This window comes from Chiloscyllium plagiosum, unplaced genomic scaffold (assembly GCF_037043375.1).
Source record: "Chiloscyllium plagiosum isolate Xiang-an unplaced genomic scaffold, Cpla_swu_hap1 HiC_scaffold_47, whole genome shotgun sequence".
Classification (NCBI taxonomy): Eukaryota; Metazoa; Chordata; class Chondrichthyes; order Orectolobiformes; family Hemiscylliidae; genus Chiloscyllium; species Chiloscyllium plagiosum.
In genome coordinates, this window is record NW_028270185.1 from 43171369 (window position 1) to 43188638 (window position 17270).

The 17270-nt window shown below is 47.4% G+C and overlaps 1 protein-coding gene across 1 annotated transcript; it reads left to right on the top strand.

Moving 5' to 3' along the window:
* The first annotated feature begins 1245 nt into the window (after nt 1–1245).
* On the top strand, nt 1246–16889 carry LOC148136130 (beta-1,3-galactosyl-O-glycosyl-glycoprotein beta-1,6-N-acetylglucosaminyltransferase 3-like). Its single transcript, XM_087984076.1, has 2 exons — nt 1246–2193; nt 16020–16889. The coding sequence occupies exons 1-2, from the start codon at nt 1426–1428 to the stop codon at nt 16554–16556; spliced, it is 1305 nt and encodes a 434-aa protein (XP_087840202.1). The 5' UTR covers nt 1246–1425; the 3' UTR covers nt 16557–16889.
* Nucleotides 16890–17270: the final 381 nt, after the last annotated feature.

A 17270-nucleotide genomic window follows, 5' to 3' on the forward strand; every position in this document is an offset into this window, starting at 1 on the left:
AGGGCAAAGGAGATCCACCAGGATGTTGCATTAGATTGAGCATTGCCTAAACCTGCAGGAGTGTGTGTGTGTGCCTATGGTAACCCACACCGCCTGCACATCCCTGGACATTATGGGCAATTCAGCATGGCCAATCCACCTAACTTGAACATCTTTGAAATCAGAGCACCCGAAGGTTACCCAAGCAGACAACATGCAAAAATTCAAACAGCCACCCAAGGCTGGAATCAAACTCTGGTCCCCTGGCACTGTGCTCCAGCAATGCTAACCTCTGAGTCACTCTCGGTCGGGGAATTTTTTTTTGATTCATATCAACTTGCTGTGCTCAGATTCACAGCTTTATTATGAACGGTCAAATCAGCATAATTCCAATTTCGCATCAGAGAGAGAGAGAGATGACGAGTGGTGAAGTTTGCTTTAATTTGACTTACTCTTGTCACTTTTTTTTCAAATAAATTCATGGGATGGGGGCACCGTTGGCCAGGCCAGTGTTTATTGGCCATCCCTAATAGCCCAGAGGGCAGTTAAGAGTCACAATACAAACAGGTAACCACCTTCCCGTCTCCTGGTCTCTCTTCATCCAAGGGTTACCCCTCCCACATTGTTGAAAGAGCATCTCAGCTCAGGCTGGGGCGTGGGTTATTGGGCTTGGCTGGCTCTGTGTTCTCTCTGGTAATAGGTTCTCTGATCCAGACTGCACACCATCGCGATCCTCTCATTTACTCCACCCGGCAACACCGGTCCAGGAACGGCCGGAGAGAAGCAGAGACCGGGGAAGGAAACGCTTGTAGCCAGGCAGGCAGACAGGAGCGAGAGGAGCCCGGACTCCGAGAGAGGAACAACGGAACATTGGCTGCGTTTCATCCAGAGGAGGGCGGGAGGAGTTACTGAGAGAGACAGAGAGAGGGAGAGGAGTTACCGAGAGAGTTACCGAGAGAGGGAGGAGAGGAGTTCCTGAGGGACAGAGAAAGAGTGAGAGACGTTAGTGTGTGTGTGAGAGAGAGTGAGAGAGAAGTTACAGAGCGAGAGGAACGAGAGAGAGAAGTTACAGAGGGAGAGAGGAGTTACTGAGGGAGAGGGATGAGTTAGTGAAGGAGAGGGATTACAAAGGGATAGGGGTTATTAGAGGGAGAGGGGTTACAAAGGGGTCACAGAGAGAGGGAGAGGTGTTAAAGTGGGAGAGGAATTCCAGAGGGAGAGCAGTTCCGGGGGAAGAGGGAGTGAAAGTCGAGTCATTGTTGAATCTTGGGGAAAAGGAAGACAAGAGTCTAACAAGGAGGGGACTGACTGCTGCGACCTCTCCAGCAAATTGCAGTCACTCCTTCCCCACGGCCTGGTGGAGGCAGTGCTGCCCAGCACAGAGAGCATCCATTCTGCATTTGCCTATCGCCTATAGGCTGGGGACACTGCCCCCTGGAAAGTGCTATGCCCAAGCTGAGCCAGCGTTGTGCCCACTGGTCGCGCCTCAGATCAGCGCTGTGTGTGCTCAGTGTGGTCTTGTTGTGCCAATGGCTGCTGGTCCAGAAAGGAGGGGGCTGGCTGACCCTCAGGCTGGTGAAACCAGGCGCCAGTCCAATGCAGGAACATCTCCTCCTGGTCGAGGAGAACTCCACCTGCTGGCAGATCATCCAGGGGGACAGGCAGGAGGTGGAAAGGGCCCTCCTCAACTCCATTACTGTCTCCCTCAAGCACCAAGCCGTCACTGAGGGAGATTATCTGAACATGACCCGAAATTGCAGATCGTTTGTGAGGGCCCGCAAGTATGTCACTGTCCCCCTGAGCCCTGAGGAGGAACACTTCCCCTTGGCTTACTCCATGGTCATCCACCAGAGCATTGAGATGTTCGAGAGGCTTCTACGGAGCATTTACGCCCCACAGAACGTCTACTGTATCCACGTGGACCGCAAATCCCCGAGTCAATTTCATGCGGCTGTTCGGGCCATCGCTTCATGTTTCCACAATGTCTTTGTTGCAGCCAAGCTGGAGTGGGTCACCTATGCTGGCTGGAGCAGAGTTCAGGCGGATCTCAACTGTATGAAGGAGCTGCTGGAGAGCCCTGTCCCCTGGAGGTACTTCATCAATGTGTGTGGCCAAGACTTCCCCCTGAAGACCAACCGGGAGATAGTCCGCAGCCTCAGAGCTCTGAACGGCTCCAACGTGATTGAGTCGGATCCTGCACCAGGGTTCAAAAAGGTAACCACCTTCCTGTCTGCTGGGCCTCTCTTCATCCAAGTGTTTTCCATCCTCCCTCCATCATCTCTCTCTCTCTCCTCCAGTCCTTCACTCCTGCCTGTACAAAGAGAGACAGGGTTGTTAAAACAGTTCAATTGCATGGAGGGAGGTTCAGAATGTACAAAGGAATATAGAGGAGTTGGAGAGTTGAGCTGCAAACAGAATAGAAGAGCAATTGACGTTTCAGGTCGGAAACTTTCATCAGAACCGGGGGAGAGGAAGGGGCTGCAGAATAAATGGGGGTGTGGGGCTGGGGAAAGGTGGGTGGGATGGCGATTGGTGGATGCAGGGCGAAGGTGGCTGTGATTGGACAGTGGGTGGGGTGGAGCAGACGAGCGAAAGGGAAGATGGGCAGGTGAAAGGGATGGGGTAGAAAGAGAGGGCTGGGCCTGGGATAAGGAGGGATATAAACTGATTACGAGAGAATACAGGAATGTGGGTAGGTTAAGAGTGTAGGAGAAAGTGAGGACTACAGATGCTGGAGATCAGAGTCAAGAGTGTGGCACTGGAAAAGCACAGCGGGTCAGGCAGCATCTGAAGAATCAATGTTTCGTACATAAGCCCTTCATCAGGAATGAGGCTTGTGGAACAGGGGGCCGAGAGAGAAGCGGAATGGGTGTGGGGCTGGGGGTGGAAGGTAGCTGGGAATGTGATAGATAAAGGTATGCGGAAGGGGTGTGCGTGGGGTGTGAAAGGTCAAGTGGACAGGTGGGAAGGAAGATGGACCAGTCAGGAGGGTGGTGCTGAGTTGGAGGCTGGGGACTGCGATAAGTTGGGGTGGGGAAATGATGAAACTAGTGAAATCGACATTGATCCGCCTGGTTGCAGGGTTCCAAGGTGGAATATCCAGGCATCAGCTGGTAAGGGTTTGGTGATGGAGGAGGCCCTGGACCTGCATTCCCTTGATGGGAGGGGGAGTTAAAGTGTTCAGCCACGGGGTGGTGAGGTTGGTTGGTGTTCTCTGAAACAATCCGCAAGTAAGAGTTCTGTCTCCCCGATGTAGAGGACACCACCTTGGGTGCAATGGATGCAGTAGATGACATTGGTGGAGGTACAAGTATATTTGTCAGATGTGGAAGGATCCTTTGGAGCCTTGGACGGAGGTGTGGGTGCAAGTTTTGCACTTTTCAGAGGCCAGGGAAGGTGTCAGGAGGGGAGGGTGGGTTGGTGGGGTGTGTGGATCTGACAAGGAAGTTGCAGAGGGAATAGTCTTTGAAATGCAGGTGGAGTGCAGAGGGAAATATGTCCCTAATGGTGCGGTCTGTTTGTAAGTGACAGAAGTTGTGGAGGATAATGCAATGTATCCGGATGTTGGTGGGGTAGAAGGTGAGGACCAAGGGGTTCTGTCCCCGTTGCATTGGGAGGGGTGTGGTTCAAGGGTGAAGGTACAGGAAATGGAGCAGATGCACTGGAGGGCATTGTCAACCATGTGGGAGAGGAAATTGTAGTTTTTGAGGTAGGACGCCATCTGGGATGTTCTGTGGTGGAATTGGTCCTCCTGGGAACAGATGCAGCAGAGGCAGAGAAATTGGGAATAAGGGATAGTGTTTTTATAGGGGCAGGGTGGGAGGAGGTGTATTCCAGGTAGCTGTGGGAGTTGGTGGGTTTGTAGTAGATGTCCACGATTAGTCGGTTTGGATGCGAGCAAAAGAGGTACAGTTAGTAAGTTGACAGATGACACCAAAATTAAAGGTGTAGTGGACAGCGAAGAGGGTTACCTCAGATTACAACAAGATCTGGACTAGATGGGCCAATGGGCTGCGAAGTGGCAGATGGAGTTTAATTCAGATAAATGCGAGGTGCTGCATTTTGGGAAAGCAAATCGTAGCAGGATTTCTACACTTAATGGTAAGGTCCTCGGGAGTGTTGCTGAACAAAGAGACCTTGGTGTGCAGGTTCATACATCCTTGAAAGCGGAGTCGCAGGTAAATAGAATAGTGAAGGCAGTGTTTGGTATATGCTCCTTTATTGATCAGACTATGGATTACAGGAGTTGGAAGGTCATGTTGCGACTGTACAGGACATTGGTTAGGCCATTGTTGTAATATTGCGTGCAATTCTGGTCTCCTTCCTATTGGAAACATGTTGTGAAACTTGAAAGGATTCCAAAATGATTTACAAGGATGTTGCCAGGGTTGGAGGATTTGAGCTATAGGGAGAGGCTGAACAGGCTGAGGCTGTTTTCCCTGGAGTGTCGGAGGCTGAGGGGGGACCTTATAGTGGTTTACAAAATTATGAGGGGCATGGATAGGATAAATCGACAAAGTCTTTTCCCTCGGGTCAGGGTGTCCAGAACTAGAGGGCATAGGTTTCGGGTGAGAGGGAAAAGATATAAAAGAGACCTGAGGAGCAACATTTTCATGGAGAGTATGGTACCCGTATGGAATGAGCTGACAGAGGATGTGGTGGAGGCTGGTACAATTGCAACATGTAAGAGGAATTTGGATGGGTATATGAATAGGAAAGATTTGGAGGGATATGGGCCGGGTGCTGGCAGGTGGAACTGGATTGGGTCGGGATATCTAGTAAGATGGAAGGATCTGTTTCCATGCTGTACATGTCTATGACTGTAAGTGGGTACTGCAGATGCTGGAGATTACAGGCAAAATAGAACAGTGTTGGAAGAGCATAGCAGGTCAGGCAGCATTCGAGGAGCAGGAAACCCTGACATCAGGAATAACTTCACAGAGGCCATTATCCAGTCACCAACTCACCCTTTTGTTTACACATGGAGTCCTTGACACAGATCCAGCTTCCTCAGAGCCAGCTCAGAGTGAACAGAACATCTGATCGTCCTGTTTATTTTTTTTTTCAGAAGCAGCCTCAGGAGTAGCGGTCGAAGTCGTCCCCAGGTGTAGGTAGGCCCAGGCAGCAGCAGCAGGGGTGCAGGGGAGGCCTAGGCTTCAGTAGCAGGAGCTGGACCAGACTGTAGCAGCAGTGGTGGTAATAGCTGCCTGTACAGCTGAGCATAGCTTCAAATTAACAGAAATAAGCAGAAAGAAACCCCAGAAAACAAATCACAACAAACTATGAAAAAAAATTAAAAATAAACTCCTCAGTAGGAAGACACCAACAGCAGCACATAAGACACACTGAGGCTATTTTGAAGTCAGTCTCCTCTCCTCAATAGGATTGAAGAGTCCTTCATATGCTGATCCAGCTTCCCTAGAGCCAGCTCTCAGTGAGCAGATCTCTTGACATGCCTGTTTATTTTTCTTCCACTACCACCTGACAGCAGTCATGCTTATTTTTCCCTAGTACCCATGTCATGTGTGTAGGTGTCAGATGCAGTGAAAAACAAGTGTGTAAATCTTAATTTATGTGGGAAATAGAACCTACTCACTTCAATAATTTCAGTCCAAGACAAGATCTGCACCAGCAGTATCATCTGATGTACTCTTGCAAGAGTGGTGTCTACAAGGTAGGCGCACAGTACAAAACCTTGATACAATACATTTCTCTTTCCCTCCTCCCACTACTCTAAACCCAGTGCCCATTCCTCTTGTTTATCTCTTGCCTTATCTGGCCTTGTGCGTAACAGTACAGGTTTTGCTTGGCCATTTCACCATATCCCTCTGTGGTCTATTGTTAGCGTATATCCTATCACTGCCATCTGCTTCCTTGCTTACTAAAGCAACATTTCCTCTCATTCTTCGTCCACTCTGAGCCTTATGACCTCTTGATTGTGGTTTTTGTTTTTTCAGAAGCGGGAAACAGATGCTTATAACTGTTTGTACAAGCATATCTAGCTTAACCTACACTCCCCTTCCTCTTTCATGATTCAGCTTTGTGATTTTCGCAGACAACAGTTATAATTGCTCCTCACAATTTATATTCCATCACCAGGAAGAAAGGAAACAGTCAGTCCTGTTTATTTATATTTTATTAAACAATTCACAGTTTATACAAACAATTTCATTTACAGCTGTATACAGAGAAACAGCAATTTTACAAGGGAGGGAAATGACAAAGCCAAGCCCCAAACCCTGACATTCAACCGGGGTTTTCAGGGAAATGAGGACAAACTTCAAATCCCAATTTCAATCATTACAAACAGTAACAATGACATTCATACATATGAGACAGTCCACTTATGTAAGAAACAGCGCATACAATACAGACCCTCAAAAAGCCAGCAAGTCTCCCCCCCCCACCCCCACCCCAATCCCTCCCACCTTCCAGCCGCTCTAAGGCAGCCCGCCCCTATGTACCTTCTGGCTCTCGGTCCGCCCCGACTTACCACTGGGCTCTCATCACCCCAATGCACCGTCCGGCCAGTGGACTACCCCGACACACCTTCCGGCACCTCTAGGACAGCCCGTCCCCTTCCCAGGGACAACAGAGTGCAGGGTAGCCCACAAGCCTTCCGGATCTCAGCCCACCCCTATGCGCCTTCTGGCTCTTGACTGGTCTGAGACACCTTCCGACCACCTCTAGGACAGCCCATCCAGATTACCCCTTCTCAGGATGACAGCGCTCAGAATGTCCTACCCACTTACTGGCTCTACGGGCAACTGGCATCAGGGTGGCCTACCCTCCCTCTGGTTCTCAGGGTGACAGCTTTCAGGACGACCCATGAATGTCCCAGCTCACAGTAAGGCCTGCCAGACCCAGGAACACACAAGACAGTGCAGAAATAGAGTCCACTGCTAAAAACAGGGTCTACAACCAAGGGCAGAGTCCACTCCCAAAGACAGCAATTGCACACCCCACAGCACACAGGTGTTCAGTCTCCATGGAGTCCTGGCACATCCTTGGAGAGCCAGGCCCACTCACAGGAACACAGTACATTGTAAAGGTGGTTAACTCACAGGGGTTTTGGTCCACTCCTGAAGGGAAGGTCTTCTCCCAAACTCCAGGATACAGCAAGTGCTCACCTCCCAGCACACACACAGATGTTCAATCTTCAGAGGCCCAGTCTCAGGGCTAGGCCTCCCCACAGGAACAGCTCCTCTGGTAAAATGTATGTCTTCCACAAGGGCTCAGTCCAAACACCAAAAACAGTGAGGGCACATACAAAAAACAAAGAAAACTAGTGTCCAAGGGCTAAGCCCTACCACAATATTAACATTGTCCTTTTCTCAAAAGTGAAGAAAAGAATAACACACAGACTGTAACCAGCCAGTGAAACAACAATCGCCTAATGAGAACTGAGTTACACCTGAAACACATTATGTACATCAGGAGTTTAACAATCAGTCCTCCCTAAAGGAATGCCAGTTAACAAACTGGCTAAATAATTCAGCCAGTTCAGGAATCAGGTTTCCCCCACACAAAATACAAGCAGAAACCAACAGTAACACACTGACTGTGACCCAGCCAGCACAGAGTCAGTCCCCTAAATTGAGAAGACCGCTGAATCTCCTGTTTATAAATTTTATTAAACAGTTACAAAATAGTTTACAAAAACAGTTAACATTTACAACTGTATACAAGAGATAGCAATTTTACAAGGGAGAGGAGCATTCCCCTTTTTTTAAAATTTTATTAAACAAGTACAAAAAAGAGGTTACAGCACAACAGTTAACATTTACAGCTGTATACAACAGCAATTTTACAAGGGAGAGGAGCAGCAAAGCTAGGCCTCAAGCCATCCTGTTCAACCAATTTACAGGGAATTGAGGACAAACCACAAATCCCAGTTTCAAATATGAAAAGACAGCAACAATGACATTTATGCTTAAGGACGAGACAAAGTACAGACAATACAGACCCAGCAAGCCCCCGTCCCTCCCACCTTCCGACCACTCTAAGGCAGCCCGCCCCTACGCGCCTTCCGGCTCTCGGTCAGCCCTGACACACCTTTTGACCACCTCTAGGACTGTCCGCCCCAGAACCCACCTGGGGTGACAGCGCTGAGGATGGCTGCACACCTTCTAGCTCTCGGTCTGCCCCTATGTACCATTGGGCTCTCACCCACCCCGATCTGGCCAGTGGCCTATCCTGGCACACCTTTCGGCCACCTCTAGGACAGCCTGTCCCCTTCCCTGGGTTGACAGCGTGCAGGGCAGCCCACAAGCCTTCTGGATCTTAGCCCGCCCCTATGCGCTTTCTGGCTCTCGGCTGCTCTGACACAGCTTTCGACCACCTCTAGGACAGCCCGTCCCGATTACCCCTTTTCAGAATGACAGTGCTCAGAACGGTCTACCCACCATCTAGCTCTCGGGGAGACTGTCATCAGGGTGGCCTACCCACCATGCGGCTTTCGGGACAGCCTACCAACCTTCAGGTTCACAGGATGGCCTACCCACTCGCCGGTTCTCGGGGTGACATTTTTCAGGACGACCCATGAGCCTCCCAGCTCACAGTAAGACCTGACAGACCCAGGGACATGCAAGACAGTGCAGGTGATAAGCCCAACAAACTATATGACAGTTAATTACCAACAAACAGAGTCCTTTCTAGTCCAGAGTCCATTAGTACAGACATTTTTCTTCAAAATGTAGAGCCCATTTCCAGGCCTGAGGGGTGGAGAGAGTGCCATACAAGGCCTTGATGAGACCACATCAGAATCAGTCTGTACATTTTTCTCTCATTTAAAACATAAAATAATTACATTGACAGCAAGTTTCACCTGCCTTTTTCCTGGGATGAAGGGTTTATCTTATGAAGGAAGGTTGAACAAATTGGCTTTTACACATTTAAGTTTGGAAATCTGAGAGATCTTTTTGAAATGTATAAGTTTCTCTGAGGGGACATGATAAGGTGGTTGATGGGTCACCCTTCACCCTCCAATACTCCAGTGCGAAAAGTCCTAGCCTATCTAGCCTCTCCTTATAACTAAAACCTCACAGTCCTGGCAACATCTTTGTAAATCTATTCTGCATCCTTTGCAGTTTAACAACACCCTTCCAACAGCAGGGCGATCACTCCAAAAGTGACCTCACCAATGCCTTGCAGAATTATTTTCCCCTGAGAGGGTTGTTGCACTGTGTAAGTCTCTTCTGTACGAAGTTGTGAAGGCTGAGTTGATGAAGTTATGAAAGGGTGAGCAATGTGACCTTTTTTTAAAAAAAGATAAGGACCCCGGGGCAACCGATAGAAATGTGGGATTGAAATTGCAACCAGAAGAGCAGTGATCTTCTTGAATGGTGGAGCAGACTTGAAGGGACGAATGGCTGACTTTTGCTATGATATTGGTGGAGACAGGTTATGCCTTAGTTCAAGTAAAGATTGGGGAGTTTTCTGACCACTCAGCTAAGGGCTTTGGTGTCCCTCCTGATAACATGAACCTTGAAGTTAATCTCCCTCTGCGCCAGTCACAGAATTAAAGAATTCTTGCGGAAGGATGCCATTCAGCCCATCATGTCTGTAATTATTCCACATCTAGTACCAATTTCCTGCATTTCCACACTCAACTCTGGCAACATCCTTGTAAATCTTTTCTGAACCTTTTCAAGTTTCACAACAGCCTTCCTATAGCAGGGAGACCAGAATTGCATGCTGTATTCCAGAAATTGTCAAAGCAATGTCCTGTTCAGCCACATGTCCTCCCAACTCCTACACACAATGCACTGACCAATAATGGCAAGCGTGGCAAACGACTTCTTCACTACCCTGTCTATCTGCGACTCCATTTTCAAGAAACTATGAATTTGCATTCCAAGATCTCTTGTTTCATCATCACTCCCCAGACTTTACCATGAAGTGTATTATTCCTGCCCTGATTTGCCAAACCAAAATGGAGCACCTCACATTTATCGACATTAAACTCCATCTGGCACTCCTTGGCCTATTAACCCATCTGATCAAGATCCCGTTGTACTCTGAGGTTGACTTGAAATATTACTCTGGATGTAGGTTTGCTCGTTGAGCTGTAAGGTTCATTTTCAGATGTTTTGTCACCATACTAGGCAACATCTTCAGTGAACCTTCCAGCTCAGCGAGCAAACCTACATCTAGAACCTCAACCTGAGCTACAAACCTTCTCAAACCTTGCTGATATATTACTGTCATGTATAATCGAGTTACAGTAAAAAATGTTGTCTTATGTGCTTTACAGACAGATATTGATAGGTTAAGTTGGCAAAAATGTTGGCAAATGGAGTGCAATGTGGGAAAATGTGAAGTTGTTCATTTGGAAGGGAAATCAAAAGAATAGAATATTATTTAAATGGAGAAAGCTTCAGAAAGCTGCAACACAAAGGGACTTGGGGCAACTAGTGAATGAAACATGGAAAGCTTGCACACGGGGGCAGCAGGTAATTGGGAAGACTAATGGAATATTCAATGAAAACAGAAATTTCTGGAGAGACTCAGCAGGTCGGGTAGCATTCATGGAGAGAAAACAGAGTCAATGTTTTGAGTCTGGTGACCTTTCTTCAGAACTGAAGTGGAATGTTTGCCCTTATTTGAAGGGGGGTTGGAGTATAAAAGTCAGGAAGTCTTACTGCAACTGTGCAAGGTGCTTGTGAGAGCACATCTGGAGTACTGTGAGCACTTCTGGTCACCTTATTTAAGAAAACATGTTGTTTCATTGGAGGAAGTTAAGAGAATATTCACTAGGATGGCCCCCATTATGGAGGGATTGTCTTAAAAACAAAAGGCTAAACAGGATTCTACTCACTGAAGTTTAGAAGAATGAGAGATGTCCTCATTGAAATGGACAGGATTAAGGGGCTTGACTGGGTAAATGCTGAAAGGATGATTCTCCTCATGGGAGAGTCCAGGACCAGGGGGGGTATTGTCTCAGAATAAAGGGGCACCAGTTTAAAACTGAGCTGAGGTGGAATTTCTTCTCTCAGAAGGTTGTGAATCTTTGGAATTCCTTGCCACAGAGAGTTGTCCTTGTATATATTTAAGGCTCAGATGGATAGATTCTTGCTCAGTTGGTGAATTAAGCGTTACGGGGACAGGGCAAGAACATGGACTTGAGGAATGTTGAATCAGCCATGATCCTAGTGAAGCTGGCTTGAGGGACCAAATGGCCAACTCCTGTCCCGACTTGTTAATGGTCTTACATTTACTGATGAAACTGTTCAAAGGGGTTATCGCACAACTCTGGAGCAGAAGCGACTTGAACCTGGGTCTCCGAGGCTCACACCACATGGATCCTAGTTTACTTTATATCATGCACTTGACATTGATGCTGGTAGTTATGGCTGCAATTTGCAGCCTTAGATCAAATTAATGAAGCGAAGCCAGTGCAGGTTTTCAAAAGATAAGTCTCCAACCTCGCATCATGCATTGATGAAGTAGCTGAGAATTTGAATGCAGAGAACATTGTCTGAACTGGATTCAATGAAGTGTTTCACTAGGCACTAGATAAAAATGGCTGGACAACAAAATTGACAACACAAGCCCTGATTCATGGATTTTGTTTTGGACGAGAGGTTGGCAGGTTGGTAGGTGGGTATGATGGGTATTGGGACATTTTAAACATCAAGACCCGGAGCAGGAGAAGATGATTTGGCCCGACATGAGGCCCACCATACTATATGATCCTGGCTAATCCTTTATCTCAATGCCATACTAAGACTTTCTCCCATGCCTTTGATGCTTTTGAAACGTAAATATTTGTTAATCGCATTCTTGGATATATTCAATGACTCAAACTCCACAGCTTTCTGTGGTACAGAATTCCATAACTTCACTATCCTATAAGTTAAGAAATGTTTCTGCATCTCAGCCCTAAATAGACGACTGCTTTTATTCAATATGTCAGTGATCCAAAGCACAAAGGGATCTGGGAGTGCTAGTCGAGGATTCTCTAAAGGTAAACATGCAGGTTGAGTCCGTGATTAAGAAAGCGAATGCAATGTTGTCTCTTATCTCAAGAGGGTTGGAATATAAAAGCAGAGATGTACTACTAAGACTTTATAAAGCTCTGGTTAGGCCCCATTTGGAGTACTGTGTCCAATTTTGGTCCCCACACCTCAGGAAGGACATACTGGCACTGGAACGTGTCCAGCGGAGATTCACACGGATGATCCCTGGAATGACAGGTCTAACATATGAGGAACGGCTTAGGATACTGGGATTGTATTCGTTGGAGTTTAGAAGATTAAGGGGAGACTTAATAGAGACGTACAAAATAATACATGGCTTGGAAAAGGTGGATGCTAGGAAATTGTTTCAGTTAGACGAGGAGACGAGGACCCATGGACACAGCCTTAGAATTAGAGGGGGTCATTTCAGAACAGAAATGCGGAGACATTTCTTCAGCCAGAGAGTGGTGGGCTTGTGGAATTCATTGCCACGGAGTGCAGTGGAAGCCGGGACGCTAAATGTCTTCAAGGCCGAGATTGATAGATTCTTGTTGTCTAGAGGAATTAAGGGCTACGGGGAGAACGCTGGTAAGTGGAGCTGAAATGCGCATCAGCCATGATTGAATGGCGGAGTGGACTCGATGGGCCGAATGGCCTTACTTCCGCTCCTATGTCTTATGGTCTTATATCAATCTTGGAGTATGTGGCAAAATGCCCATATTCGGGGCAATGATAAACCTGGAGGATTGGCAAATGGTGAGGATGATGTGAATTGTCCAGAGTCACCACAGTGAACAGACAGCATCCAGTCAGAGGAGAATACAGAAGAGTGTAAGGTGATATGTTTTGGGAGAAGGATGTGGAGAGGTAATAGAAATGTAATGGCACAATCGTAAAGAGTGCGCAGGATTAGAGGGATCTGGCAATAAACATTCATCAACATTAGAAGATGAAGGAGGCCGTAAGAGGATAGAAAAGCAGAAGGCTTAATAAATAGAGGCATTGATGCCAATAAATGGTTGAGTTATGCTGCATGTCAAATTGGTTTAGCCTCAGTTGGATTGTTGTGGTCATTTCCGGTGACTATAAAACGATGTGAGGGCCCTCAGGACAGGGAGAAGAGGTGACTTCTCGGAATGGTGCCAGGGTTTAAGTTGGATGGCTCAGTTGGAAAGGTCAACGATGCTCCCATTGGAACAAAGGAGATTGGGGTGAGGTTTATTCAATGGGTAAAGGGTGAGCACTCGGTAATGAAGACAAGGAAATATACTTCACTGTTCACCGATTGTACAAATGCAATGGAATGCAGATGTAAGATTTTCGGTTAGAGGCATGGTGGGGAGATCTGAGGAATTGAAACGCAAATGAAGCCTAAACTACATTCGTATGAGATGATGGCAAGTTCCGATATTAGTTGGATTAAAAAAAAGAGATCTGTTCCCATACATACAAGGAACAAGAGTAGGCCATTAACCCTTTTGATCCTGTTCCACCATCTACATCCTGCATACCATCGATAATCTATCCTCCCCTTGGTAACCAAGGATCCATATCTCCCATGTATGATGCCACAAGGACCGAGGATAAAAGATATCTTTTGACACAATATGAATAAAGTGTCGTGTCTTGCGGAAGGGGTGGCACGGTGGGTCAGTGGTTAGCACTGTTGCCTCACAGCGCCAAAGACCTGGGTTCGATTCCAGCCTTGGGCGACTGTCTGTGTGGAGTTTGCACATTCTCCCCACGTCTGCGTGGGTTTCCTCCATGTGTTCTGGTTTCCTGCCACAGTTCAAAGATGTGCAGGTTAGGTGAATTTGTCGTGCTAAATTGCTCATATCGGGTAGGGTAATGGGTGTGGATGGGTTGCTCTTCAGAGGATTGGTGTGGACCTGTTGGGCCAAATGGCCTGTTTCCATACTGTAGAGAATCTAATGTGTGGTGTTCTTCACTCTGAGGGAGGAGCTTTGGATTCAAGTCCTACTCCAGGAGCTGATGGCCATAGGAAGGTGTCTTCATTGCTATTGTGAGACACTCAAGGGTATGGGCCAAGTGCTGCAAAATGGGATGAGAATAGCTCGGAGCTTGTCTTTTTGACCAGTGCAGACATGATGGGCTGAAGGGCAACTTATTATTTTAGTGCTCTAAACCTCAATAACCAGAGAGCACGGAGTCATAACATCATACAGTATGGAACAGACCATTCAGTTCAACAGGTCTGCGCTGACCAGTCATCTCGATCTGACTGAGTCCCATTTGCCAGCCTTTGGCACATATCTCTCTAACCTATTCCTATTCATGTCCACATCTAGATGCCTTTTAAATATTGTCATTGTACCAGCTGCCTCCACCACCTCTTGATAGCTCATTCCAAGCACACATCACCCATTGCATGAAAAAGTAACCCCTCAGGTCTTTCCCCTCTTACCTTATACCTATGCTTCTAGTTTTGGACTCCCCCACCCTCGGGAAAAGACGTTTGGCTATACAGCTGACGTGGAAGGAATCAAAATGGGGCAAGAACAGAAATGGAGGTCAGCTAAACAATTCTGATCAGCAACAGAAAAGTGCAGCCAAGCACGTACGTACGCGAGCTAGCTTACTGAAACTGGCTCCAGTTAAGTGAGAAGACAGGAAGACCGAAACAACACTCAACAGGTGTTGTAGAAGTTTAAGATCAATGATCTAATGCTAAACATCACGTACCTAGATCAGGATCTGATTGATCAGTTGTGTTGCTAAGGCTTGGAATCAAAATGTAATTCGTGAAAGGGGAACGCCGATTTGTGTGTAAAAGTGTGATTGCAACTGCCTGTTTCAGACTCTCCAGGCAAGGTGGGCTTTGACCCGGCTGGTTGAGTCTTCTTGCATGTATGTGAAAAAGGAAGTTGTGTGAAGTGTACTATCATCCGGCTGATCATTTCAACATCTATCCATGCTCCTCCAGATTTTATGAACTTCTGTAAGGGTACCCCTCAGGATCCGACACTCCAGGGAAAATAGCCCTAGCCTATTCAACTTCTTACTGTAGCTCAAACCCTCCAATCTTGGCAACATCCTGGTAAATCTTTTCTGCACCCTCTCAAGTTTAACAACATCCTTTCTTTCGAAGGGCGACCAGAATTGTATGCAGTATTTTAAAAATGGCCTCACTAATGTCCTCGACAGACAATAGATCACACTTGGTAATGGCAAAGGCATATCAGAGATAGTCAAAGATATTCCTACTTATAGACAATACGTGCAGGAGTAGGCCATTCGGCCCTTCGAGCCAGCACCACCATTCACTATGAACATGGTTAATCATCCACAATCAGTATCCTGTTCCTGCCTTATCCCCATAACCCTTGATTCCACTATCTTTCAGAGCTCGATCCATCTCTGTTACAGCTGCAACATTACATCCCAACTCCTATATTCAATGCACTGACCAATGAAGGTAAAGGTATCAAACACCTACTTCACCACCCTGTCTATCTGCAATGCAACTTTCAAAGAACTATATCCCTGCACACCATGTCCTTCTCTCTGAGGCAAAAGCTCTGTGTTCAAGTCCCACTCCAGGAGTTGATGACCACAGGAAAGTGTCTCCATTGCACTGGTGAGGCATGAAAGGTGATGTTTCCCAGTGCTGGAAAATGAGACTGGAGTAGCAAGGAGCCTGTTTTGCCAGCGCAGTCACGATGGGCTCAAGGATCTATTTTTCTGGTGCTCTCAACCTTTATGACCAGAGGGCACAGTTTGAAGTGTATTTTTGAAGCCAGATCCACTGGGAGAGCTTGAGGATAAGTTTTATGTTTGCTCAGCGAATGAACATTGGGAGATGGTTTGGGAGGCAGGAATATGGGGAAATTGGCAGGTGACTGGCACTAGGCAATGGGAGTGAGAAACGCCTGAGGGGCTGAAATGCCTTGTTCTCCACTGTAAGGTGAGTAACTGAGAGAAGGAGTGTGCATGGATCTTGCTGGAGCTGGGGGCGAGGAGAGTGCAGAGGAGTTGGGGAGGGAAAAAGCCACAGGCGAAGTTGAAAAGCTATCATTTCTACTTTCTCGTCTCTCTCACTCTCTTGCGCTTGCCTTTTAGAAACGTTGGCAATACCACCACGATACCCTCGACCAAGTCGTCTTGACGGCGCAACTGAAAGACCAGCCGAACATCAGCACCTCCATGTTCGTGGGCAGCGCCTACTTCTTGGCCTCCAGAGAGTTTGTCGGCCATGTGTTTGACAGTGCCAAGATCCAGGCCTTCCTCAAGTGGTCGGAGGATACCTACAGCCCGGACGAGCATGTGTGGGCTACCCTGCACAGAATGCCCAATGTACCCGGCTCCATCCCATACACCCAAGGAGCCACCAGGACACTTGGCCGGGCAGTAAAGTGGTCCTTTGAGGCTGGTGACGTTGCGAGGGGTGCCCTATACCCTCCCTGCACGGGAAAGTATCGCCATTTGGTTTGTGTGTATGGGGCAGGAGATCTACATTGGGTGGTCCGTCAGAGATGTTTCTTTGCAAATAAGTTTGACCCCAACATGGACAACATGGCAGTACAGTGCATGGAGGAATATCTCCGAAACAGGACACTTGGTAAAACTGGGGCTGTGTTGGAGGTTGGGACAGAGTAAACCTCGGTGATGGTGGTAGAGATGGTGGGTGAGACATTGGAAACACAAAGACTGGGCACTGTGAAACTGGGCACTGTGAGATTGTATACTATAACACTGGCTGCTGTGGAGGCCAGGCACTGTGAAACTGCATGCTGTAACATGGCCACTGTAGCACTAGTCAGTGTGAGGCTGGGCACTATAGTGTTGGGCACTGTGGAGATTGGATACCTTAATACTATCCACTGTAACACTGGGCACTGTGAGACTTAGCACTGTAACATTAGTTACTGTGAGAGTCAAAATGTGTGGTGCTGGAAAAGTACAGCAGGTCAGGCAGCACCCGAGGAGCAGGAGAGAACCGATGTTTCAGGTATAAGCCCTTCATCAGGAATGTGGGGGAGTAAGGGGATTGAGAGATAAATAGAGTGAGGGTGGGGCTTTTGCGGAACATAGCTGGGAAGGTGCTCAGTAAATCCAGTTGGGGGTGTGATTGTGATTGTTCGGTGGGGAAGGTCGAACATATAGTTAAGAAGGAAGATGGACAGATCAAGAGGGGAGAGCCGACTTGGAGGGTTGGATCTGGGATGAGTTGGGGGGAGAGGAGAGATTTGGAAACTAGTGACGTCAATGTTGATGCTATGTGGTTGAGGGTCCCAAGGCAGAAGATGAGGTGTTCTTCCTCCAGTCGTCGGATAGCTTGGATTTGGTGGTGCAGGAAGTGTCATTGTGTTG